A 26,802-nucleotide genomic window follows, 5' to 3' on the forward strand; every position below is an offset into this window, starting at 1 on the left:
CCCTTGGCAAGAGATGTGGCCCAATCTCCGACTGCTTCTACTTTAGAGAGCCCAGAACCAGAGGAAAGGTCTTAGTCAGGCTCCTTTCTCCAGACCAGGCTCGACAGTGAGGTGTACCCACCTACCTACCATCCAACCTGAAAACCAGTCTAGAAAACTCCACAAGGCATGGCAGGTAAGGCCACTAGACAGGTTCCACACCTAGAGGTGACAGGACCAAGCTTTGAGCACGCAGTCAGTACAGAAATGTTTAATGGTTAGAATTGTACACTGGCTCTGACATATCCAGAAAGGCAACTTTTCATGTTTCAAAAAATAGATTTGATAGAAAGACTTACATATTCATAAATAGGTAATGTGAAAATTTCCCCAATGTGCATGGCCTCCTTGGGCTGGCAATTCTGCCCCTGCCCAGGCCCTGCAGGGGCGAGTTTGGCTAGAGGCCCACTGCTGGCAGTATCCTGGGACAGGGCAACCCACTCAGTGTGAACCAGGGGCTTGCAGTAGATCCCTTCCGTTGGGGCCTGTGTCCTTGGGGACAGACTTCCACCCGAAGACACGAAGCCCCTTCTCTAGTACCTTTAGTAGACAAAACGTCACTCCTGCTGCAGCCACCCTGGCCATACCAGCCCTTCTGTGGGTACCTCCTCCCAGCAGCATCCACCTCCACCTGTTCCTGCTGTTCAGTAACTTCAAACACGGGAAGAGATTAAACTTCTGTTGCCCCAGAGGCCCTGGGCTGCTGCTGGCAGCAAGCCATGCCTGCCCAGGGGAAGGGAAGCAGCTGGTTTTGTTTCTTGACTCTCACACTTGATTATTTTCTGGCCCTCAAGCCCTGACAAAGGCCCAAAGGTCTGAGCACTTTGGTGAGGTGGCTGCCTCAGCAGAGGGCAAGAGCCTTGGCACTACTGTTAGAAGGCATGGCTGCAGCTTGTCCATAGAAGCCAGCTTCAGTCCAGGACTCAGGGCCCTCCCAAGCCACAGAATCCGGGGTCAAGGGAAGAATTTATCCTTGCTAGGATACTGGGTATAAGGCCTGTGGCTGGGGAGGGGCCATCAACCCTCAAAGATGTGTGCTTTGGGTCACTTGTGGGATTCTGTGCTGTAAGAAGGTGGGTTGGCTGAGAGTTCTGGGAGAGGGAGGTCACATTGGATCCAGACATGACAGTGAGCAGAGGTGGGCAGGCTGTGGAGGCCATGATCATCCCCACTGGCTGAGGGCCCTGGGCCTAGCCTTTCAGACCTGCACCTGGCAGTGGAACTGGAACCCGGAAAGTGAGACAGCAGGGTGTTTACAGGACAGAGTTAGTGAGAGCAGGGCTCAAGAACTGGTGTTTGGGCTAAACTCCTAGGGCAGGGCTGTTCCTACTTAAGGGCACAGGGCAGGGCCTAATCCACACTCAGCACCCAGGGATTGTGAAAGGAAAGTGAGGTTATCTTCCTGTGAATGGAGAAAGAAATAATCTTCCTGGTCACTGGGTGAGCAAAGGGGTCGCTGAGTTCTGTTCTGCTCCAGGCTAGGCCTTATGGTGGTCCTTCCCAACCTTCCTAACGCTGCCACTTTATTAAAGTCCTCATGGTGTGGTGACCCCCAACCATAAAATTATTTTCGTACCTACCGTAATGTAAGTATCTGTGTTTTCTGATAGGCAACCCCTGTGATATGGTCATTTGGGCCCCTAAAGGGGTCTTGACTCAAAGATTAAGAAATACCACCTTATGGGTTTCATAATCTCTAGCCCTTGGAGGCTGGAAAGTGGGCTCATGGCCCAGGGTGGCATGTGAGCCCCATCACCCGTCAGCTGCCATCTTGTGAAAGAACAAGTAGAGCTCTGCCTGAAGAGGTCCCAGCGAGTGTAACTCGGGTTTACCTCGTTTACCACAGTGCTGTCTCCCTCGGCTGTCATGTAGTTGTTACAAAGTGCTGCTTCTCACCCTGTGGCCAGATCTCCCTAAGAAAGGTGCTGACAGACCAGAATGCTTGGGGTGGGGGTGGGGGCAAGGGTAGGATGCCAGCAGGAGGGGAGATGAGGGAACAACTCCTTTTGACCCCAGCAGGAAGCACCCATTTAGGCAGGCAGAGAACCAGTGAGGTCTAAGATGGCCAGGTCTCAGGCCAGTGGGCACTCATCGTTTTTGCTTTGAAACTATAAGCCAGACCAGGACCATGGGGAACTAAAAGCTCTGGGTCATGGCAGGGACGGTTTCTCCACATGCTGGCATCCACAGGGCCCTCAACCTCAGGGACACACCAGGAAGCTGCTGTTTTGTTGGGCTTGGTGCTGAGGACTGAACTCGGGGCCTGGCGTGTGCTGAGCATGCGCTCTGCCTGTGAGCTGCCCCCTACAAGCTGCTCTTCTTCCTTAGACCTTCATTTCCCTACCTCACCCCTCAACCACACTGAAAGACTAGCTGCTTTTGCAACCTGACTGGCAACATTTTGGGCCTTAAGCCTGGAGACAGTTCCCAGTTGGCCCCTGGCCATGACCCTACAATTGGGTCAGTGAAAATGAGATGCTACATGGAAAAGCAGAAACATCTGAAAGAGAGGTCTTGGTAAGCCAGGCCCAGGGAGCTAAGAGCTCCAAGCTGGCCGTGAGGACAGGGACTCTGATTCCACCTGATGAGCTCAGGCTTCCCCAGGACAAGGCTCGGCACCAGTCAATTGGTCTAATTGATGTGCTTTTTACACTTTGGTAAGAGGCAGGAGAATGACCTGGAATGACCTGGGGTACCAGCCACATCCCTGGAGAGCAGCAACCTGCTGCACGTCTGCAGCAGTCAAGGCAGGAGAAGGTCAAAACCAGCACGAGGGGGCTGGGCAGCACAGCCAGCCCATTTCCCACCACAGTCCATGCTGGAAGGCTCAGGCTAGTCCTGGAATGTGAAGAACATGGAGGGAGCAGATGCTGGCTGGTGGGATGGTCCACATCCTGCTCTGGGCCAATAGCCTTCTGCACAGGATACCCTGCACCAGGTCTCCCTTCCTACCCAGCATCCAGGCCAGGGGTGCAGAATCCCTCTAGAGAAGCCAGTGCCCTGGAGGGCTGACTGTGAAGGGTGGGGCTTGACAGGCTGGAGACAAAGGAGGAAGGGAGGTCTTAGCCTGCCTGCCCTGACCCCCCAGTCAGCACCCACAGCCCCAGCTCTCCGCAATGTCCTTGCTGTCCAGCTGGATGTGGTCAGTGTTCTTCTCACTGAACATGGGGCCTCCGTGCCTCATGATGAGTTCAGTGGCCACTCTGGTGAAGGCCTCCTCCACATTGCTGGAGTCCTTGGCAGAGGTCTCAATGGCACAGAGGATGTCATAATGCTCAGCCAGGCTCTGCGCCTCCGCCAGCGGGACCTCCCGGAAATCGGCAAGGTCTGACTTGTTCCCTGTGGAGAAAGGCCAAGTAAAGCATGGTAGGACCCACAGGTGCCAGACCTGCACAGTCCTACCCAGCAAAGCCACACTAAAAGTCCCCAGGCATGCCTCCTCTCCCAGCTCCAGGGTAATACTGCTAGGTGTGGTGTCTGAGTTAAAATAGTCCTTTTTAGTTTAACCTTTTGAAATATGTTATGCACGTGGGTGTTTGCCTGAGTGTATGTCTGTGAACCGCATGAATGCCTGGCAGCCACAAAGACCAGAAGGTATCATATCCCCTGGAAGTGGAGTTATAGATGGTTTGAGCCAAAATATATGTGTTGCTGGGGAAACTCGGGACATGAGGAAGTGCTCAAAACCACTGAGTCATCTCACCAGCCACTACTTTAATCTTTTTTTGAGACAGGTATACCTGTGGCTGACTAAAACACCCTCTGTAGACCCTGTCTGGCCTTGAACTCAGAGAAACCTGTTTGCTTCTGCCTCCTGAGTGCTAGGATTAGAAGAGAGCACCACCACACCCAGCACATTTGAACCATTTGTAACAAGAGTTCGTAGGCAGGCCATGGTGGGCCTGCACTCAAAGAGGATTAAAAAGGCAGGTGGAGCCGGGCGGTGGTGGCGCACGCCTTTAATCCCAGTACTTGGGAGGCAGAGGCAGGCAGATTTCTGAGTTCAAGGCCAGCCTGGTCTACAGAGTGAGTTCCAGGACAGCCAGGACTACACAGAGAAACCCTGTCTCAAAAAAAAACCAAAAAAGGAAAAAAAAAAAAAAAAAAAAAGGCAGGTGGATCTCTGAGTTTGAGGCCAACCTGGCCAAATGAGCAACTTCCAGGACATCCAAGGACACAGAGAAACCTTGTCTTGAAAAAAACTAAAATAAATAAACAGATTAATTAACTGAGAATTCTCACTAGGTTGCCTAGTCTAGACTTGAAGTTGTTGACTATAGCAATCCTCCTGCCTCTCAGCCTCTTGAGATCTAAGACAAGTGCAACCAACAAGTCAGGCTGCCTTTATTTTAAAGCTCTTTTTTTCAGCTGGCAAGATGGCTCAGTGGGTTGAGGTGCTTGCTGTTAAGCTAAGGAACCCGATTCAATCCCCAGTACCCACATGCTGGAAAACATGCTGGAACTTGTGCTTTGACCCCCCACGCATGAGCTTTGGCATGTGTATGCCCACATACATACAGTAGATAGATAACTGATTGATAGACAGACAAACGGACAGACAGAGATAGAAAGATATAGGTAGGTAGGCAGGCAGGCAGGCAGGCAGGTAGGAAGACAGGCAGATAGACTGATAGAGTTTTTTAAATGTTTAAAACTCTTCTAGGTCAGCAAAATGGCTCAGCAGGTATAGGCACTGTTGCCAAGCCAAGTGATCTAATTTCAGTTCCTGACTCACTTTGTAAAAGGGGAGAGCCGACTCTAGCAAGTTGTCCTCTGACTTCTACACATGCACTGCAATGCATCTCTGCATGCTCAGACTACACACGAAATGTAAGCTTAAAATGCAAATAAATCAAGTTCTTACTCTATGGCATCTCACCTTGTTTTCTTTTTCCTGCTTTTTTCCCCTCTGCAGTGCTGGGGATGAAACCTATAGCCTCTTGCATACTAGCTAAGTGCTCAACCACTGAGCAGCAAACGAACCACCTTGCTTCCTCTGAGCATGAGAAGCTGTGTGTCTGCAGAAACACCACGCCTTACAGCTAGGTGATCTGGTGCACACAGAGACTGCAGAGCCAACCCCAGCATCCTTCGTGCCTTTCGATCTCAACCTTGAGTCTAACTTTGAAACTGACAAGGGGAATGAGGATTTGCAAGCTCCTAGTTCAACTTCCTTTCCTGTTCTAGCTCAGCCCTTCTCTAGGCAGGCTTAGCCTGTATGTACTGGAAAAGAAAAAGGGGAGAGGCAGAGATAAGGCTTGCTCCAGACCCCTCCAGCCACCATCCCTAGCTCACCAATCAGCAGCTGCACGATGTTGGAGCCTGCATACTTCCTCACATCCTCGATCCAGTGGGGCACCGACAAGAAGGTGCTCCTCTTGCTGATGTCGTAGGCAAGGATGGCCCCATTGGCACTTCGGTAGTAGCTCTGGGTGATGGTCCGGAACCGCTCCTGGCCAGCTGTGTCCCAAATCTGTAGCTGAAGGGGTTGACCCAACGACATGTGTCAAAGGGACAAGAAGGGCACCTCCACAGACCCATGCCCAGAACAGTGTGTCCACTGGCCTAAAGGTAGCTCACAGCAACAGTCCTCTGTGAGCCTTAGAACAACCCTGACTGCAGAGATGGTTCGGAGGTTCAGCACGGGTGCTGTGCGATCCCAAGGAGCAGAGCTAAGGTCCCAGCTCTCACCTACAAACCAGGCCTCCCACACACGGCTGGAACCTCAGCTCTAATGGGGTAGACAGGATCGCTGAAGCTTGCTGGCTTCTAGCCTAGTCAAGAAAACTTAAGCCCCAGGTTCAGGGAAAGACTCTGCCACAATTAAGGAGTAGATGGGAAACGACAGGAGGGTACCCGACTCTCTCCTCTGGCCTCTGGATATGAAGAGAGAGAGAGAGAGAGAGAGAGAGAGAGAGAGAGAGAGAGAGAGAGAGAGAGAGAGAGAGAGAGAGAGATCTCGCAACTCAGAGATCCAATATCCAATATGAAGAAGGAAAGAGAATGGGATGGATAGGGGCGGGGGAGGAGGCAGCCTGCCTCCCAACCCTGGCCAGGCAATTCTGAACTCCATGGACTGGCTCCCTAACCTGACCTAACCCTGATTATAGCTGCAGTCTGGAGGTGAGGAACTGGCCCCAAGGCTGCACTAAGGCAGTGCATTTGGGTCTTTTCCCCTGCAGGCTCACTGGGCCCTGGTCATACAGCACTGGGGAGGATGATTCCGTTGGTGGAGAGGAACTGGACTGGGCAGTGTGCCTGCTGATCCACCTTGGCCAAGCACAGGGAGAAGGGCCTTTCTCCACCACTTACTTCTCCATGTAACAAATGTCAGTGCCCTAGGGTAGGCACCCTGCTGGACTGGACAGTGGAGAGCTAGTGTGTGTATGTGATGATCCCTGCCAGGATAAAGAAAGAACAAATGACCAAGAACTCTCTGTAGTTGGTAAGAGATAGTCATCTTTAAAAATCCAAGGAGACCGACAAATCCCAAGCAGAAGAAACACAGTAAATTGTAGTGGCTCATAGCCAAACTGATGGGGGAAAAAACAGAAAACAAAAAGAAAATAATGAAGTCTGTGCTTCTCCCCAAGTTACTGGGTCACAGCAGCAAGGCGTTTGTCCTAGAGGGACATCCCTTTTCCATTCTAACGAATGCTCAGTCATCGCCTCCACAGAGCAGCCCCATCTACTCCTTCACCCCAATTTCTTTTTCTTTCTTTTTAGACAGTGTTGGGAACTCAGGATCATGCACACACAGGCAAGTATTCTATCACTGAGATATAGATCCAGCTCAGACCCCAAGTAAACACCCTTCGCTATACTTTACAGTGTGACATAACAGACACACAGACTCACACACACACACAGACACACAAACACAGACACACACAAAAACACACACACAATCACTGCCCCACCCTTCATGTGAGTCCCATAAGAACAGGCCTAAGTCTGTCTAGTTTTCTACTCTCAACCCCTAGGACAGTGCCTAGCATGAGAAGGTGTCCAATACCAATAAAAACTGGAGGAGTGGGTGCTGTGTCTGCCCCAGGAGCCTCGCCTGCAATCAGACCCAAAGCCCCAGTGTCTGACAGCTAACTGCAGATCAGTTTGAGTGTTATGAAAGCTGAGAACCTTTTTCACTGCCAAGATCAGCCTCAAACTGCCAAGAATCCCTACCAAACTGACATCACCCCAGTCCCTACCACTACACGGAGGCCCAGCGGGGCTTGGTGCTGCACCCTCTCACCTGCCACACCCAGCTTCTCAATCCTTCCCAGCTGAGCCTTCTCAGCCTGCACTTGACCTTCAGGAGAAATTCTCCAGACTGAGGATATCTAGAGTTGTGTCCAGGAGCAACTGTGGGGCCAAAACATTTCTGAGTCCCAATGAGGACAAAAATGGTTTCCCTGAGCGTATGTGCTCATTAAAAAAAAAATAAATGAATCTGCCTCTCCTCTAGCACTAAGCAAGGTTGGGTGGGTGAGCCTCAGCCCCTTCTTTGGCCCTGTAATGGGAAGACTGGGAATCACCATCCTAGGTGGGGTTGGAGCTCCTGATCTCCTTTAAGTTCCACACTTAATAACTCTCAGCCAATGCTAGCCCACAAGTCTCCATGAGCCCCTGATGAAGCAATGCTATGTGTATCATCTGGTCCTTTATCTCCTTGGGGCAGCTCTCCCTGACATGCATGCTCCAGCCCTAAGCAGAAGTAACTCCTGTTCCTTTCATGTTCCTGTCTCTCTCACAACTCATGCCATAGAACGTTTACCAAGTATCCATCAAGATGACTTTAGGAGCTAGGCAGGGAACATTAGCCACAGCAACACACACACACACACACACACAGAGAGAGAGAGAGAGAGAGAGAGAGAGAGAGAGACAGAGAGAGAGAGAGAGAGAGACAGAGAGAGAGAAAGAGAGAGAGGAGAGAGGGGAGAGAGAGAAAGAGAGAGAGAGAAGAGAGAGAGAAAGAGAGAGAGAGAGAGAGAGAGAGAGAGAGAGAGAGAGAGAGAAGAGAGAGAGACAGACAGAGACAGAGACACAGAGACAGAGAAGCAGGGGCCGCAAGCTGCTTTCCAGGGATTCATGGCTCACAATCCCACTGAGTAAGTCACATGGCTGCAGTAAATCAACCCTGTTTATTAGGTTAAAAACATCGCTGGAAGTTCAGTTCCAAGACTTGTGTCCTGTCCTGCCCCTCCCATTGGAAAGGGAGCCTATCCTGAGTAAGCAGACAGTGGAAAGTTCCAGCCTTCTTCGCCTTAGAAGAGGACCTTGGAAAAGTTAGTTCTCAGGGCAAAAATTGAGATGGTCAGGCTGACCCAAATACAAGTTCCTGAGCTATTTTTTATGATGTCTTGGGACGTGAGTCAAACCAGGAGGTAGTGTCTGAGGGCTCCTCCTCCAATCAGCCTCCTCTGCTGTGCTCTGTCCTCTAGGGAAGAGCTTAGCTGCAGGTTCTCCAATGCTGCAAAAGCTCCAGTATGTTATACTGTCAAAAGGCAAGAGTCATTCCAAGGGAAGTGCAGTAGGTGGGCAAGTTCAACCTGCTGTTTGGCATCCTGCTTTGGAGAAAGTGAACAGGTGATAAAAAGCTCCCCTGGGGCTGGCATGGCAGCCTCACCGCTTGAGCCAGGGACCTGTTGCTCCAGCTTCAGGAGCCAAAGGCTTACATCTCCAGGTCCTGAGGCTGGAGACTCACTGCTCTGGGTTTTAACTGGCAGCCACTGTAACCCTCATCTCCCACAGCTTGCTTTACACTCCCTATGAGTGTATCTGACAAATACTGGAAGCCTTAGCCCCTGCAGTGGTTGCTGTCACAGCTGTCAGGCCTAATGTCTAGGACCCTGGCCCCTTAAGACCTGGTAGCTCCTCGGAACTCTTCAAGCAACTGAAGCTAACAGTTTCTCATCTCTGGTTCTTCAAAGCCTTCTATCTCTCTTCTCCTTTGGCTCTCCTCCCACGTCTCTAACCTGGCATTCTCAGGAACTCTTTAGCACACTCTTACTGCTTCTGCTGTCACTGCTGCCACAGCTTTGGGTTCTGCCCTTACCTCTTCATGTCACCATCTTGGTCTACTTTACTATTGATAATGACCAAGATAGTAGGAAAATCGCCTTCAGGAGAAGCCTTGCATTTGACCTAATGCTGCAACCCCAGGGTTCAGTACAAGAGTGTCCTGCAGCTGAGTATAAAGTGAACTGCACTGACTTCTCAAATAGCCAGAAAGGTGCTGTGCCAAGGCTATCTGCACCATCACGGTGTGGTCCTTCAAACAAATCAAGGATCATGTGTGCCTCAATCACAGGTCTTCTGCTGAGCCACCAGTAGAGTGAGAGTTCACCAAGCTTGTGATGGCAAAAGTCTAGTGCAAGCTGTTTGAAGCAGTCAAGATGGGGTGATGACTTTGAAGTTGGAGGTCTGCTTGGGCAGCTAGCAGTAATCGGTACTCTATAGCTTCCTCAGGAAATCCATGAGGCCAATCAGAGCCAGCTACATGGCTGATAACCCTCTACTCAAAGCAGACAGAGTACCGGGAAAGTTAACAGCTACCAACTCATGTTGGTCCCTGTGGTTGTTTAAATAGGTTTGGCCTCCATACACTCATGTGTTTGAATGCCTGGCCCACAGGGAATAAGGAGTGGCACTATTAGGAGGTGTGGCCTTGTTGGAGTGTGTATGGTCTTGTTGGGGGAAGTGTGTCACTGTAGGGCCGGGATTTGAGGTCTCTTATGTTCCAGCTACTGGAACACAGTCTCCTTCTACTGTTTGTGGATCAAAATGTAGAGCTCTCAGCCCCTTCTCCAGCAGCATGTTGGCCTGTATGCTGTCATGCTTCCTGCCATGACAGTAATGGACTAAACCTTTGAAACTGTAAGCCAGTTCCAATGACATATTCTCTTTTGTAAGAGTTGCTGTGGTCATGATGTCTCTTCACAGCAATAAAAACCCTAACTAAATCCCCCAAATCTTAACTTATTTAAAGGAAAAGTAAATGTTATAAGGAGTGCCTTATCATTATCATTGATAGTGCACTGGCTCTATTTAACAGTGCTTAAACTCTAACCCAGGGCCCAGAGGCAAGTCTTGATCTGACAAAGATCAAGTGAGGAGAAGAAACAAGGCAAACAAAGAGGGGCTGAGAGGAGCCAGTGTCAGAGGGATATGGACAGCCTCTGCACCCAGAATTCTTCCCAGTCCCTCAGCATGGCTTGCCAAGGCATGACATCAGGAAGTACTTTAGTCCCTTGCAGTATTGTGGCTCTACATGGGGGTTTGTGGCAATGCAAAGAAGCCCGTGGCCTTGTGACTAAGGGCAGCTATGCCAGCCTTCCGCAGGTTTCCTCATCATACTCTGGACAGCATCAGCCCCCAGCCATGCTAAGAGATCAGGCCCACAATGCCTTGTGTCCAGACAAGCAGAATTTGGCAGAGTGCCTAGATCTGTCAGCATTTCCAGTCTGTCACTCCAGGATCAATTTTTTTTTTTTTTTTTGGGAGACAGGATCTCCTTTATCCAGGCTGGCCTCAAACCCTCTATGTAACCAAAAGCAACCTTGAACTTCTGATCCTCTGTCTCCATCTTCTCTGAGTCTCAGGCTTGTGGGCATGTGCCATCGTTCCTAGTTTTATTCCATGCAGGAGACAGAACCATGGCTTCCTGCATTGCAGCATATCCAGCCACAAGACTACTCCTTCTATCTCCAGTGTTACAGGAAAGAGGCTGTGACAATGGTATTCCAAGCCTGCAGCCCTCGGCCCTCACTGTGTGCAAGGCTCCCACAGCATGTGGATATGTTTTTTAAGTAGATCTCAGTGAGTTACATCTCAAGAACCAAACCCTTGCTCATGGCTTGTTTGCCTTTGACAAACAAGTCCTGCCTCAGTTGCCCCCTTCTTCCCTTCCTGGAAGCTCAGACTACCCACCTACTACTAGCCATGGGGCCACAGCACCAAGAGCCTGGAACACAGGATCCCTCCCAGGCATCTGGCCCAATTCAGATGGGCACCACAGGACCAAGACAACACCCAGGAGAATGGGGCTGTCAGTTCCTTGTGTGACTGTGCCTATCAGGAGAGCCTTTTGTGACAAGAGTAGCATTCTTGTGGCCATGAGTTCTACCCTCATTAATCAGAGTCTCCACAGTTAACTCTCTTGAGTAAACTCAAGCTCTCTCTATTACCAGGTAAGGTGATTTGTTTGTTTGTTTGTTTGTTTGTTTGTTTGTTTTTAGACGGGGGTGGGGGATTAAGCTAGGACTTTGTGCAGCTAAACAAGTTGCTCTACCCCTGAGCTGCAGCCTCTGTCTCCCAGGTCATCTTATTTTTCCAGACATCCTCAGTCCAATGCACGACATCACAGGCTCAACTCTCCCCACCTCTTCGCCATGCTCCCTGTGCCCTGTCACTTTTAAGAATGACAGTAGCTTGGGATCTCAGCTCGGCCTTGGGTCCTTCTATCCTCCCCCACATCAACCTCAGAACACAGTGCCTGCAGTCTCCCAGGCCTCCCCAAAAAAGCTGAGCACTTTGTCTCCTGCTGCCCTCAGAACACAGTGGACACGATCCAGCAGGATCAAGTCGGCCCAGGAGCAATCCATGGCCTCATCTCTCCCCACTCTCAAGCTGGAACCACGCCTTTTAGCATGTTCCTATGGTCTGACATTCGTGCAGCCATGGCATCTGAAACCACTTTTGTCCCCCTCTTTAGGAATGCTCTTCCATTTTTTCAATGCCTCCCTCAACATCCTGTCTCTATAACCCTGAACAAGGTGCACTGCTGCTTCCTCTGGGCTTGTCTAAGCAGGCAACATACATCCCTGTGTGTCCACAGCAGCTATAGCCACCATGGCCCTGCACTGTAGTAGCTATCTTTACTATCAACACTCTGCCCTGCTGTGGCCCTGTTTGCACCAGGTGTGTCCACTGCCTGGCTCAGAGTCTCAGCCACCACAGTAACAGCATTAAGTACCAGGTACTGTCTGAAATGAAGCCTAAAGAAAAAAGACTGTCTCTGCTGTACCTCTGGCAAACAAAGTCCTACCTCAGTTGCTTACAGTGGGCTCATTGCTCCCAACACCCCTTCTTCCCTTTCTGGAAACTTGGACCATCCACCTACAACCAGCCATGGTCATAGCACCAAGGAGAGAACGTGGAGCACAGGATCCCTCCCAGGTGCCTGGCCCAGTTCAGATGAGCACCACGGGACCAGCACTCCCAATAGAGGTGGAGCTGCCCTCTTCAGGCCTTGGACCACTGTCTGAGAGAACGCAGGTGGGTACTTATGGAACCATGAACAAACCATGAACCAGGAGAATCATTGTCCTGATTGGGACCTGAAGTCTGAGCCCCCAGTCAACAAGCACAGGGAATCCACAGAACAGCAGCTAGGTCCCACCTCTTACTTCAATCACCTACTGCTCCATCAACAGCCTGAAACCTTGGGAAGATTTCTTTCCCTTCAGAGCTCAGAATGAAACCCTGGGCCTTAGACAGGCTAAGCACAGACTCTAACAAGTAAGCTACCCGAAAGGCCATGGCTCTTGTCATGCCAAGAAGCAGTCAGGACTACAGAGTTAAGAGTTTACCCTTGAGGGGCGATGGTGGCACATGCCTTTAATCCCAGCACTTGGGAAGCAGAAGCAGGCGGATTTCTGAGTTCGAGGTCAGCCTGGTCTACAGAATGAGTTCCAGGACAGCCAGGGCTACACAGAGAAACCCTGTCTCAAAAAAAAAAAAAGTTTACCCTGGCACTTCAGTAATAAAATTAATTTTTGTGTGATTTCTTCTGTTTCACAGAAATTTTCATGTACTTTCTATAATTTTTTCTACATATTTCACCTAAATACAAATATAGCAGATATTAACAAGTCATAGTTGTCAAACTGATGTTTCTTCTGACAACTGTAATTTGGGAGGGGTCATGAAATTAGCATACCTAAGGGGATCAGCTTTTCATTGAAATCATACAAAGAGCATTTCTAACTTTAAAAAATATTGTGCTGGGAATTTAGGTCGATGGTAGACTACTTGTGTAGCATGCACAGGGCCCTATGTTCAATTCCCAGTATTGCAAAGTAAAGTTTTTAAAAAGAAATGTGGAAACTGGTAGAAGAACTTATGTTAGGCCTTGTGTTTGGTCCCCAGCACCAAAACCTCACCCAGTTTCTACACTCCTCGGCCATAACAATGGCGATCAAGCAGCTATCTGGTGTGCAATGACAAGAATTCTTTCAGGAGTCGATTCAACATCCTCATAGACGGCAAACTGCCTCCAGGGGCAGACCTCCCTTATGGTGTCACAGTTTGAGTATCAGGTGTCCCCCAAGGCCCATGTGTTAAATGGCTGGTGACCAGCCCATGGCACTAATGATAGGTGGTAGAACTTTAGAAACTGGAACCTGGTAGAAGGAAATTGGATCACTGGGAACATCAACACACACACACACACACACACACACACACACACACACACACACACACACACACACACGTTGGTGATTTGCCTGCATGTCTATATGAGGATATCAGATCTCATGGAATAGGACTTAAGAGTTGTGAGCTGCCATGTGGTTGCTGGGAATTGAACCCAAGTCCTCTGGAAGAGCAGCCAGTGCTCTTAACAATTAAGCCATCTCTCCAGCCCTGAAGTCATGAACTTGAGCTAGCGCTCTCTCTCTCTCTCTCTCTCTCTCTCTCTCTCTCTCTCTCTCTCTCTCTCTCTCCCTCCCTCCCTCCCTCCCTCTCTCTCTCTCTAGTATTCCTTAGCTACATACTCCCATGATGCATGTGGGTTGCCAGCCCAAAGCAGCCAAGAAAACCACATAAGAGCCTCTGAAAGTGTCACCTAAAGTAAGCCATTCTTCCTCAGACTGATTGATTTTTAGGTATTCCGTTACAGTGATAAAAAGCTAACCAACACCTATGGGCTGTAGGTCAAACTGGTAAGTCTCTCAAGTCAAGATTTACTTAGTCCCCTTAAAAAGCTGCCACTTCAAAAATCAAAATGGGCCGGAAAGGCCCAGTGTTAAGAGCACTGGCTGCTCTTTTAGAGGAACAGGTTCAATTCCCAGCACCACATGGCTGCTCCTAACTGTCTGTAACTCCAGTTCCATAAACATCACACCTGCTACTGGCTTCTGCAGACACCAGACATGCACATAGTATATATACATGCAGGGCAACATTTACACATAAAACAAAACAAATATTTTTTAATGGAAAAAGAACAAAGTATGATGGCACACGCCTTTAATCCCAGCACACAAGAGGCAGAGGCAGGTGGATCTCTGTGAGTGTAAGGCCAGCCTGGTTTACACAACAAATTCCAAGACAGCCATAGTTATATAATAGAAAAACCCTATCTCAAAAAATAAATAAAAATAAAGGAAAAAGCTGAGACACATTTAGTAAACACCTGTCATAGCCCACCACGTGTCAGAATTATCCTCTGGACCCGGTGTCCTCTAACCTAAAGTGAACCACCTGGCTATTTCTTATTTTTTACAGTGCTGGGAACAGAACACAGGGCAGGTGTACTGGGCAAGCAAACACTCTAGCAATGAGCTATAACCCCGAGGACTACTGGTTTTGTTTGTTTGGTGGGTTGTTTAGTTTTTTGTTTTATTTTTATTACATTTTATTTATTTTTGTTTGCAGGAAAGGTCAGGTGAGAACTTTTTGGAAGTGAGTTCTTTCCTCCCATCATGTGGATCAAACTCAGGTCATTAGGCATAGCAGCAAGCACCTCTAACAACTGCGCCATCTCAGACTCCCATTGGCTGGTTTTTGCCTGAGGCTTAGAGTAGCTGAGATTATAGGCTTGTGCAATCAGACCTGATAAGCATCAGTTCTTAGGTTTTTACATGTGTTCAGATCAGTGATGCCATTCCAAATAAGGAATCTTAAACCAGTTACAGTGACCCATGCCTTTAATCCCAGCCACCTAGGGGCTGAAGCAGGACAATCCCTTGAGCCCAGGAGTACCAGGCCAAGCTAGTTACCACAGATCCTGTCTCAAATAAAGCTGGGCATGGTGGTACAAAGCCTTTAATTCTAGCATTCTTTAGGCAGAAGCAGGCTGATCTCTAGTCTGTCTATACAGCCAGTGTCAGGCCAGCCAGGGCTACATAATAAGACCCTGTCTTCGAATGAATGAATGAATGAATGAATGAATGATAAATAAATAAATGTCATTCATACATACATACATACATGCATACATGCATACATACATACAGAGAGACGCAGCGAGAGACAGAGAGAGAGCACAAAAACATACATAGGTGTGACTAATGGTTAACAACATGACTGAATTTTTGACATCTGAAGCTTAGAACTTAAGTGTTTTGATGGGTGCCGTTCCTTTCAGAGTGGGCTCCTTGAACTGGTCATTCTGTTCAATCGGCTACAACACTACATCCAGTCTGTTTTGAAACCAAATAATTTCTCTTTTGGGATAGATCTGATGATTACAGACAGGCAGCGGGCTGCTAGGGCCTGCCACTGTGTCAGTAGTTAATTCTGGTCCGATGCTAACATGGTGGCTCACATCAGCAGAGGAAGGCTGAGACAGGAGGATCACAACACTGAGGTCAGCCTAAGCTACATAACAAAAATTAATTAAAAGAAAAGAAAAAAGGGGGCCAAATGTATCGCTCAGTGGTAAAGTACTTGCCTAGCATGTGCAGGATCCTGGGTTCCAGCTCCAGTGCCAAGTGTCAAACAGCACACTGAGGACTGGCTCTCCCTTTTTCCATCCAAGAAGGAGAGGTCTCCGAAACAAAGTGATGATGTAATGAAGGGTAGAAGAGGCCAGGTGTGGGCAAACTCCTAATCCCAGCTCTTAAGACAGGAGGGCTGTCCCAAAGGCAAAGCTACCCTGGGCTGTCCAGCAGGTACAGGCCAGACAGGGTTACATAATGAGACCCTGTCTCATCCAGTGACAACAAAGAAATTAAACGAGATTTAAGAAGCTATTAACAACAAAAGGTCCTTCCCTCACAGCCGGCTACGGTTCCTTATCTAGCAGGCTTTGGTTGGTTTCTATTGCAATGTGAATAAAGCATTTTGTATTCGAATATTAGTCTCGAAGCTAAGTTTTCTCTTATTCACAGTGGCCATTTTCAACACTGCCTAATTCAACTGAGCAAGCATTTGTTTACAACAAGCACCGGGTATTACAATGTTGAAGCAATACTCCTCATCAAAATGTACAATGCAAATGATCTATGATAACCAGATTTTTAAACAACTTTTAAATAACATTTATCTGGGAGAGGGGAGCACATGTGTGCCACACAGCCAGTGTGGAGGTTAGAGGATAAACTTTCAGGAGTTGATTCTCTCCTACTGTGTGGGTCCCAGGGACTGAACTCACATTGTCAGGCTTGGCAGCAAGCACCTTTAACCACTGAGCCACCTCGCCAGCCCCCTGACCAGGTTGTACACTGATCCCCACCTCCCCCACTTGTTGCTCTTGGGCACTTGCAGACAGTGGCGGAGAGTCTAACAGTACAAGGACAGAAACGCTCCTGACTAGGAGCCAAAAGTCTAGGCTCCTGTTCTAGATCCCACATCCAAGCTGCCTTTCCTGCCCTTGTACAATGGAGACACCCCAGCAGGGGTGGCAGCAATGACCAGGTGGAACACTGTGTGAGGAGGGTAAGGTACACACACACACACACACACACACACACACACACACACTGCTCCTCCTGCTACTGACCTTTAAACATGTCTCATGCCCCAAGTACCCAAAGAAAACTTGCAAGAGCCAGATGTGGTAACTGACACCCAAAATACCAGCACTTGGGTGGTGGAGGCAGAGGATCACAAATTCAAGGTCATTCTGGGCTACAGAGTTAAGACTTTTATCAAAAAAACAAAAGGAGGGAGAAAAGGAGAACAGAGGGAGGCAGGTCAGTAACAAATAGGCTGAGAGGCCACCCTTCCTGACTCCTTGAGATACTTCCTCTCTTAGACACATACATAGCATCACTTCCCATTCGGTTTCCATTTGGGCAAAGTCTGTAAGGGGAACTTAGAGAGCGGTAAATTGGTTAGAAGAGGAGCCATCGTATGCCCAATGTGATGTGTGCGAAGCTAAAGGTTTAGCTTGCTTCTACAGCCTGCCTGTGTTCTGTCTCTGTCTCTGTCTCTGTCTCTGTCTCTGTCTCTGTCTCTGTCTCTGTCTCTCTCTCTCTCTCTCTCTCTCTCTCTGCCCACACGAGCACTGCCTGAGGACAGTAAGAATCCTCAGGAGGCAAGGTTTAGTTTACAATGAGGACTGGCGGCCATTGGTATCAAGAACAGATTTCTTCATAAAATCACCATGACCTAGAATGTCTCTTATCTAACAGTCCTTTTGCTATTTCTGAGCAGAACTGAAAAAGTCAAATTGATTTTATCTGAATAGGAAATGCACAGACACAAAACCAGATCCTAGACTGCAAAAACTGAGAAGGCAAACAAAAAACATTCTGGGTTGGGAGCATAGCTCAGTAGGAGAACATATGTCTGGAGTGCATGGGGCCCTGGATTCCATCACCAGCACTGACACACAGACAGACAGACAGACACACACACACACACACACAGACGCAAGGGCTTGCGAATGCTTCCTTTTAAACCTCCCTATCCCTGCTTGGGAAGTAACAGGAGAAGCCATGAAAACAAAGATCACTTAGGAGGCCAAGAAGAGCCTGAGTCAAGGAGAATGAACTAGAAGGTCCCAAGGCACTGATTCCATGAGGAGGTGTAGCAGTGTCTCCACCAAGTGGCCAGGAGGCCTGATGGAGCCATGTAAAGAGATGAAATGCTAACCAGGCTCCCTGCGCTCAGGGCCCATGTGCCTAGTGATCAGCACAACCAAGTTTACATAACAGGCCTTTGTGTGCCCACATAAAGGAAGTGAGAAGCAGTGGGGGCAGACACACTCAGGGCTTAAAGGGGAGCCTTCCTAGGGAGGTCTCCTGAGAAGCAGCTGGCCATCCCTACTGGTCCACAGAGAGACAAAAGCAACAAAGCAAATCCTATTACTTGTTTGCATCATACATTTGGGCTTTATTTACAATATACTTGGGGGATAAAAAAAAGAAATGGGTAGCACTAATTGTTTTTTGCTTAGTGGACTCAGGGTAGCTTGTGGGGGGGTACAAAGGAGTAAGGGAAACTTCCCTATGTTTCTTTAAGTCTTTGAATTTTTGTAATTTGAACCATATGATTACATCATCTACTTAAAAAGAGAAAAAAAGCTAGGAAGGGGCAGCAAGATGGCTCAGTGAATAAAGGGGCTTGCTGCCCAGCCTGGCAACCCGAGTTCCAAAGGACACATATTGTGGAAGGAGAGAAGGGACTCGTGCAGGTTATACTGTGACCTCCACAAGCCCAGTGTTGCACAAGTGCATGCACATGTGTGCATGTACACATGCACAATAATAATAGCAATAATAATAATAAATTTTAAAATATAATTAAAAAGCCAGGCAGTGGTGGCACACACATCCTAGCACTTGGGAGGAAGAGGCAGGCAGATTTCTGAGTTTGAGGCTAGCCTGGTCTACAGAGTGAGTTCCAGGACATCCAGGGCTACACAGAGAAACCCTGTCTTGAAAGAAAAAATAATAATAAAATAAATAAATATATATATAATTTAAAAAAAAAACAAGCCAGGAAAATTTAACGCTTTCAAACATGTCCACAGGTGGTTTTTCAACACCCTTCACAAGTAGGTCACTAGTCCCATTTCCAAGATGAAGAGGTCTGAGGCTACCAGAAAGAAAGAACTTCAGCTGGAAAGACAGAAAGACCCATGCCTTCAGACTCTCCAATCAGAAAGATAAACAGCAATCAGATTCCTGTGCTATGTCCAGTCCTCAGACCTAAAACAAATCCTGGAGAAACCTCAAATGACCATAGAAAAGGCTTATGCACCTGCACAGCAGCTTGTAAGATCTGAGTGGGCTGGTTTTTAAAAACATTTATTGTGTGTCTATATGTGATGTGTGTCTATACATAATGTGTGTCACACGTGCATGCATACACCATGGTGCACACATGCCATAGCACATATGTGGAGGTCAGGGGTCAACTTTCAGGAGTCTCTTCTCACCTCAGACTCTGGGTTCAGGCAGCCAGGGTTTTTACTTGCTGAGTCATCTGACCAGCTCAAAAGGGGCTATCTAAATGTTCCTATTAGCTGATAAACACCCTGAAAGAGTCTGGTGCCAGCTCTTAGTGAAAATATTTATAAGATTCCTAAGTATAAAGACTGGTTGTAGTGATAGATGTCTGAAGCGCCAGCATTTGGGAAGTAGAGGCAAAAGGGTCACAAGTTCAAGGGTATCCTGGGCTACATAGTGAGTTTGAGGCCAGCCTAGACTACATTAAGCTCTGTCTCTGGGAGAGAGAAGGGGGGGAGGGAGAGGGAGAGAGAGAGGGGAGGGGAGGGGAGGGAGAGAGAGAGAAGAAAAACAAACAAACAAACAAACCAGCCCAAGTGCATACTCAGCTCTCAGTGGGTGCAATAGTTCACCGGGTTCATCAGCCTTCAGAACTTTGGAGCAACCTTTCCAGGCACAGAGGGAATCAGAAAATAAGCACTGTGCCCAGAATCCAGCCAAATCCAGAGTTCAAATCCTGATTTTGCCTCTGACTTACAGGAGACCTCAGGTGAAGCAGTTACTTCACTTTCCTTGGCTTCGGCTTCCTCTCTATAAATATTAGCCACTAAGCAAGCATATGATGAACATGTGTGTCTGACGCTGGCCAAAGGGATCTGTGTCTTTAAAGGGCTTATCTTCAACAGGAAGAGACAAAGAATCCAGATCATGTCAAGTCCAGGTAAGTGCTATAAGCACATAGACAACCGGGAAGAAAGACCTGGGAGGGGTCAGGGGGACCTCTGGGAAAGCAGTATTTACGCTAGAAACTGAATAGTAAAATATCAGTCACACAGGAATCTAAGGGACACAGTATAACAAGGGGAGACAGATGCAAAGGCCATCCTGTCCTGGATCTAAGGGACAGAGTACGACAAGGGGAAACAGACACAGAATCCATCCAGTCCTGGAATATTTAAGAAGAGGCTGCTGTGGTTAGAAAACAGGGCTGGAGAGACTGACCGGCCCATCTCTTCAAGTAGAATATAGCACAATGGTTGTAACGGGAAGTAACTATAGAAAAAAAAAAAAGAACTTGATTGAATCTGTTGTTTTCAGCTTTCCACTACAGCAGAACTCTCTAAACAAACAAGACTGAAACACAGAAGTGAATGAGATGGTTTTGCTCTGACAACTGGACACAGAACTCAGTAAGATGGTTTTGCTCTGACCAGTGGGGAAGCAGAGCCTCTGCCTTCTTGGCCTTCCCAACTCACTCCTGGGAACTTCCAACCTCAGCAGAGCTGGAACAACAGCTGGCCTGTCTCTAAGGTTCCTCACACCCTTACAAAGCCCAGATCAGGTGGGAGACAGGCTTCCTGGTGGAGCTTATGCAAAGAGCCCTAAGTTCAACCCTCAGCACCACAGAAAGAATAATTATCAGGAATAATGGCCTCCAGTCCGTAGAACACACCATTAAACAGCTTACTCACAACAGCTTAGAGAAAGGACAAGGGACACAGCTTTGAGGTATTTCCACACAGACACAGCTCTGCTACTCCCAGGCCCTCGAGGCTGCCTCTTAAGAGGAAAAGCTGGAGTGACCATAAGGAAAAGAATTAACAAGCTACACAGCACTGTATTGCATAACCTAAGCTCAAGTGCACAGTCCACCCAGGGCTGCACTAGGTGACAGGTTATCTCCACAGGTAAACAGGAATACTGCCCCCTCCCTGATCAGTCAGCACAGGGATCCACATGTGCTGGGCACAGGCCAACAGCTTTTCAAAAGGACTCATCCTCCTTATGTTTCTGTTCCCACACTGCACTTTGACTGTTGACTACTGGCATTATCAGAGGGCACCAACTTGAGCATGGACATACTCCACCCAGACAGCCCTTCCCTGGCCACCTGCTCCAAGGGGATGGTCCAGAAAACTAAACCTGCCTGCCTGCACTTGGTTCTTCTCCACCTCCTGCAAACCAAAATACACTGACACCCAAAAGACCCATTTAAAGCAAATCTCTAGAGGCACAGTGGTCATAAAAATGATTGTTGACTTGCTTTTTTTCCTACACGATGGGACAGAAGAGAGAGGCAACACCCAGAAATTATCCCAACTTTATAGAAACAAAGAGCTAAGTATCCCAGCCAAGGGCAACAGAAAACAGGCCTACAGCCACCCAAATGAGCAGAGAGCCACAAGAGCAACGGGGTCAAGAGACTCCCATCCCTAGGCTCCACTTCCTGAAAACACAGGCCAGCCCCCATCCAGGTCTCTTTAAAACTATCTTGAAGATCCTTGTGAACCTGAAACCATGAAAACGGCAAAGGTTTTCTGTACGGTGCAAGTCAGGAAAGTTACTGAGGGCCTCTGTGCACAAGAACAATGCTGCGTCCTGTCCAGGATGCTACCGTTTTAGGGAGGACAGACACCTAGGTTAAGAAACTTGATTTCATTCATCACAAATATTATTTATCAAATCATTGCCAGGACATTGTGGCAACCACATCCTGCTGTTTCTGCTGGGGTCACTGCCAAAGTTTGGTTCTCTCCCCCACCTTCCGGTATCTGTGATGAAGTTTTCGGTTTCTATCAACCCTTAGGCGGGGAGGCCCCCCACCCCCACCCCGCGCTGGCCCTGGTGGAGTTGAGTTCCACCACCAGGTCCATAAGAGAGACTGCGGGGAGGCGTGGCCAGGGAGGAAATTCTGACAAAAACTTTTGGACCTCCGGTCCTAGCAGCCACTACTTCCTGGTCCCTCCCGGTCACGGGGATGTCGTTATTTGGCTGAGTGCTCCCCAGAGGGCCGCGCAGGGAAGGGTCTGTCCCGGCATGCGTGGCGCTCACGGAACGGCCCGCAGGTTGCCTTCCACCGCAAGTTGTTTCGAAGGAGTCCCCAGGCTGTGAGACAGGGGGCGGGAGTGGGGGGCGGGCTTCCTCCTCCACGCTCTGGCCGCCCACTGTCACCACTCCCAGAGCCCGAGGCGGTGCTTTCGGACCTGAACCCAGAGCGGACATCAAGGCCCAAGCCCGTTCTGAAAGAAGGGGAAGCTGAAGGACTAGTCACGAACCGCCCGCCGGGAGCAAAGCAGCGGGCCGCGCCGCCTCCCACCTTGACCCGCTTGCCCTGGATCTCCAGCGTCTTCATGGTGAAGTCGACTCCGATGGTGCTGCCCTGACGCGCGGAGAAGGCGCCGGTCTTGAAGCGCTGTACCACGCACGTCTTGCCCACGCTCGCGTCGCCCACTAACACCAGCTTGAACAGGAAATCGTAGTGTTCGTCCTGATCTCCTGGGCCAGGGCCCGCCATGGCTCCGCGGGAGTCCTGGGACGAAAGGGCCCGGCTTGGGCTAACGACAGCCCGGGGGCCGAGGTCCGTGTGCCCTAGCCGGCCCGCCGCCGATCTACGTGGAGCGGCCGCAGCACCTGAACGAGCTGCGCGGCGGACCGATCGACGGCCCCGCCCCGCTCCGGAGCCCGCGGACTCGGCTCCGCCCGGGAGCGCACCGCCCGGCCCTCCGCAGAGCTCTCTGCCAGCCGTCGGTGCCGCGCCGGCCCAGGGCTACCTCAGGCCCGCTCGTGCGCCGCCTTCAGGGCGGGGCGAGCCTCCCTGATCCCCAGCACCGCCCATCTCCCGCCACTCCGCGTCTGGGTCCCGCCCCCAGGACCGCCCAGTCACCCCCTCCCGTAACCAACGCCTCCTATCCTGTCAGTACAGTTCCGACGCCCCCCACCCCCAGCATTCCCTCTAAGCTTCTCACCTCCTCGATCCTTCTCCGAGCACTGTCCGCACTCCACCACAGCCAAAGCCTCCGACCCTCCTCTCAATACCACCCTGATCCCTCCCTCAGCACCGTTCTTTCTCACTTCTCAGCACTTCACTCACCCGGACTTAAGCCTAGTACGGATCCGCTGTTCACACCGCCTAGATCCTCTATTTGGTCCTGACCCCGCCCTTAACACCTCTTACCCCGCCCTAATCCTTCGGAGCCTGTATTAGCTTGGACCTCGCCTTAGGCATTGCATCCAGGACGGAAATCCACCCGCACCTTTTCATAGCCCTGGAGCTAACTCCTCCCTAACGCCTCTCAGCTCAACTCTCCACCCCTCTTCAACTCCGCTTCAGTCTGCTGCGCCCCCATAACAGGCTTTGGCTCCTACTAAGTCATAGCCAGTTCACCATTCCCTAACCTCCTGTCCTCATCCAGGACCCACGTCCACTACTCACTGGCCTGCACCATCCCTCGCCTGGCTTGCACCCAGTGAGGAGGAGCAGGCAAGAAACCTCGATAGGGTAAGTGCTGAGGCAGAGGACAGCTATGGCTGACAGTGAAGGGCTGATGAGGTAGAACCCCACCTCAATGTTCCCACTTCGGAGAATCGAAAGCTCTGGTGACACACAGCAAAGGCAGCTTCCCTTAGGTGAAAAATGAAGACAGGAGGAAATGAAAATCCTTGAGGGCAGAATGGCCCAGAGTCCCATTTAGAAGATGATAGTGCAGACAGGAGTCCAGCCAAACTTGGGCTGGCTGGGAATAGGAGTTCAGATCTCAGCCAACCACCACCTGCACTTGAGAAGAGGCCCAAGGAAAACCTGTGGGCCAGCCAGCTCCTAAGTTTGGCCTGGGAAACCAGAGGTCAAAGAAATGGGACCCAGATGTCTGTAAGCAGCTTGAACTAGATCAAATAGGCCCCATTCCTAAAAATGAGAAGAAGCTGAGATTATTCTAGCTTCTTTGGACAGCCCCCCTTAGGCCCTGCGTGGCTATTTGATTCGATAGTTTTTAATAATGGCTGTTGCAAGCCAAACACTGTTCTAGTGCCTTGAGATCCATCCATGAACGAAAGACAGAATCCAAAACAAAATCCAAAATTCTTCCCCAGAAGGGAAGGGAAGAGGAAACTTAAGGAAACCAGAGACAGAGCAAGCCCACAGGCACCATCACCACAGACCCCGTGACCAGCCTCACTGGCCAAGTAGATGAAAGGCAAAGGCTGAACTTGGGGAAAGCAGAAAAGTTTATTCTCAAACAGTAGGAACTCCATGGCCATGAGCAATGCCCAGCAGTTGCAGCCAGGACCCCCTAGAATGCTGTGCAAAGGAATTCCAACAGCCAGGATTTGCAAACTCGTGGTTTGCAAAGTCGTGGAGAACTGCAGCCTCAAGAAACTGCCTCCATCCCAAAATGTACCCTGAACCATAGTGGTTTCCTCCCTGAAGCTGGCTGTGGGGTGGGAAATACCCCTCAGCCAGGCCTAGCTCACAAGAAGGGAAAGAGGAGTCCAAAGGCCAGGCTCGGGAAAGCCAGCATAGTTAGTCATGGTTCGCTGGCCTCTACTCGGCCTTGAGCTGGAATTGGTGTAGGAAGGAGGATATTTTGGTATGGCAAAAGCCGATCCACTACTTTCATTTATGGAGGACGAAGACATTTTAAAATTAGACTGTGTAACCAGGTGTGGTGGTGAACACCTGTAATCCAAGCACTTGGGAGACTGAGGCAGGAGGTTTGCCTTGAGTTCAAGGACAGCTTGGTCTATACAGTACCAGGCTGGTCAGGGATAAGAATGGGTAATGGTGGGGGCTGCAATTCAGCAAATGGATTAAAGCCATTAAGATGAGAGCTGAGGAGATGGCTCAGCAGATAGAATGCTCGCTGTGAAGGTGTGAGGACCTAAGTTCAAACTTCCAGCACTTGTGTAACATGTCAGGTACGGAAGTGCATGCCTGTGACCATAGGCAGAGCAGACACAGATGGATCCTGGAGGCACGTTGGCCAGCCAACCAAGCCAAATGGCAAGCTCCAAGTTCAAATGAGGCCCTGTCTTAAAAATGAAGATAAGACGGAAAACAAGGATAGAGGACACTCAGAACAACTCTGAACTCTGCATGTAGTGTAGGCACAGGTGCCTCCCAACACACACACACACACACACACACACACACACACACACAAAGTGAACACTTTCAAAGAGCATATTCTATGCTATGTAAATCACACCCTGACAAATCTGCATGTCCTTTCTTTTGCCAGTGTATTTTTTAAAAACCTAGCGGTGTTTTTTTTTTAAATGTATTATGCTTGAGATAGCAGTTTAAAAATATGTATTCAATAAACTACTTTTCTTATGAAAAATACTGCCTTATTTTGATAGCAAATTTTGAAATAATGCATATCTCAAACTTAAGCAAGCCAAAGATTTAACATTTTTAAAAAGATTCTGTTTTTTATTCATGTGTATGTCTGATTGCCACATGTATACAGGTGCCTGCAGAGACCAGAAGAGGGCACTGAATACCATGGAGTTGGAATCATAGGTGCCTGTGAACTACCACTGAGCCATTAAGCCATATCTCAAACTTCCTCCTTTATTTAGCTGGATGGGCAGTGGTAGTTTAATCCCAGCACTTGGGAGGCAGAAGCATCGAATCTCTAAGTTCAAGTCCAGCCTTGTCTACAGAGCGAGTTCCAGGACAGTCAGAGCTACACAGACAAATTGTGTCTGGAGGACGGGGGGGGGGGGAGAGAAAAAGAAATGTAGTAATTTATAAGGGCAGATTAGATGGCTCATCCTTATAAGCCCCCAATAAAAACAGGTATGGAAAAAGCACTACAAAGATGACCATATACTAACCATGATCCCCTGTGTCCTTAATATAGAATGGTTGCTGCAAAATGTTAGAGAAATAAATGCAAAATTAAAACAGATGTCCTGGAACAGTTGAGACGTTGGTGATCTGGACTGCAGCTGGCCAAGGTAAGCAGTAGCCCTTTTGGGCAACTTTCAGCTCACCCAGTAGCCACAGAAAGCACAGGCATCTGACTCTCTCCCTTCCCAAATACTCGAAAACCTTAAATACAGTTCAAATTCATCCCTCCCCATGATGCTTCTGTTGGTGGTCTTAACCTGAAGACTTTGTCTCAAACTATTCAAGCTATCTGCCTCTTGGCTCAACTCCTCCAACCTCCAGACCAGTGCTATGCAGAATCCCATTTCCATTGCTCTTCCCCAGACCAGGCCCAGCCTCAGCTTCTGGTCTACCCTGTATGTGAGGAGCCGACAGAAGGCGGCTATCATACTTGCAGCCATCTTGAGCCATATACTCTGACAAGAGACTTGATTACATCAGCCTGAAACAGCTGAGCACACTCTGATAACATCTTGTTTTAGATACCCAGGATTTTCCCTTGGGTATGTGAGACTTAAAGGTGTGATTTAGAGACAAGACTTAAAGACATGGCTTAGAAGTGAGACATATAAAAGGCAAGAGGCAGACAGAAGAAATTATTAGACACTTAGTACTAGAGACTTGAGGAAGAGAACTAGGATTAGACACTTGTACTTGGAAGAGTAGGAACTTGGAGGCACTAGGGACTAGGACTTGAAACTTGGTGCCAAAGCCCAGGACCTGAGACTTGGTACTAGGAACTAGGGACTTGGAGAGAAGAAGAGAGACTGAAGAATAAACAGGATTGAATCACACTCTGTCTGGTCTCCATTCTTTGTGTCTGTCCTCTCTCTCTTGCTGAACCCCGACCCTCGGACTGGAGCAGCTTGGGGCAGTGCGGGCTCTAACAATTTAGCCCCCAAGGCTTTTGGCAGTGCGGGTTCCAATAATGATAGAGCGGTCCCTGACATTTTGGCCCCCAAC

The 26,802-nt window shown here is 49.0% G+C and overlaps 1 protein-coding gene and 1 long non-coding RNA gene across 2 annotated transcripts; both read right to left on the bottom strand.

The window, feature by feature from the left end:
- Window positions 1–234: 234 nt before the first annotated feature.
- Window positions 235–22,729, bottom strand: Rab43 (RAB43, member RAS oncogene family). The gene is made up of 3 exons (XM_034511507.2): window positions 22,264–22,729; window positions 5,335–5,518; window positions 235–3,378 (listed from the first exon to the last, which is right to left on the bottom strand). Exons 1-3 carry the CDS (start codon window positions 22,459–22,461, stop codon window positions 3,128–3,130), a joined length of 633 nt encoding a protein of 210 aa, XP_034367398.1. The 5' UTR covers window positions 22,462–22,729; the 3' UTR covers window positions 235–3,127.
- LOC143443475 (uncharacterized) lies at window positions 5,927–20,750 on the bottom strand. The gene is made up of 2 exons (XR_013112505.1): window positions 20,639–20,750; window positions 5,927–15,973 (listed from the first exon to the last, which is right to left on the bottom strand). It is a non-coding gene; the product is annotated as an uncharacterized LOC143443475 (long non-coding RNA).
- Window positions 22,730–26,802: the final 4,073 nt, after the last annotated feature.

The sequence above is a fragment of the Arvicanthis niloticus genome, chromosome 9 (genome assembly GCF_011762505.2).
Source record: "Arvicanthis niloticus isolate mArvNil1 chromosome 9, mArvNil1.pat.X, whole genome shotgun sequence".
NCBI lineage: Eukaryota > Metazoa > Chordata > Mammalia > Rodentia > Muridae > Arvicanthis > Arvicanthis niloticus.

What these genes read in the sequence shown, in the direction of transcription:
- Rab43 (XM_034511507.2), bottom strand. Translation starts at nt 22,461, where the DNA reads ATGGCGGGCCCTGGCCCAGGAGATCAGGACGAACACTACGATTTCCTG. An exon ending in TCCAGGGCAAGCGGGTCAAG is followed by an intron (nt 5,519 to 22,263) that starts GTGGGAGGCGGC and finishes CAACCCCTTCAG; the next exon opens with CTACAGATTTGGGACACAGC. An exon ending in CATCGTGCAGCTGCTGATTG is followed by an intron (nt 3,379 to 5,334) that starts GTGAGCTAGGGA and finishes CTTTCTCCACAG; the next exon opens with GGAACAAGTCAGACCTTGCC.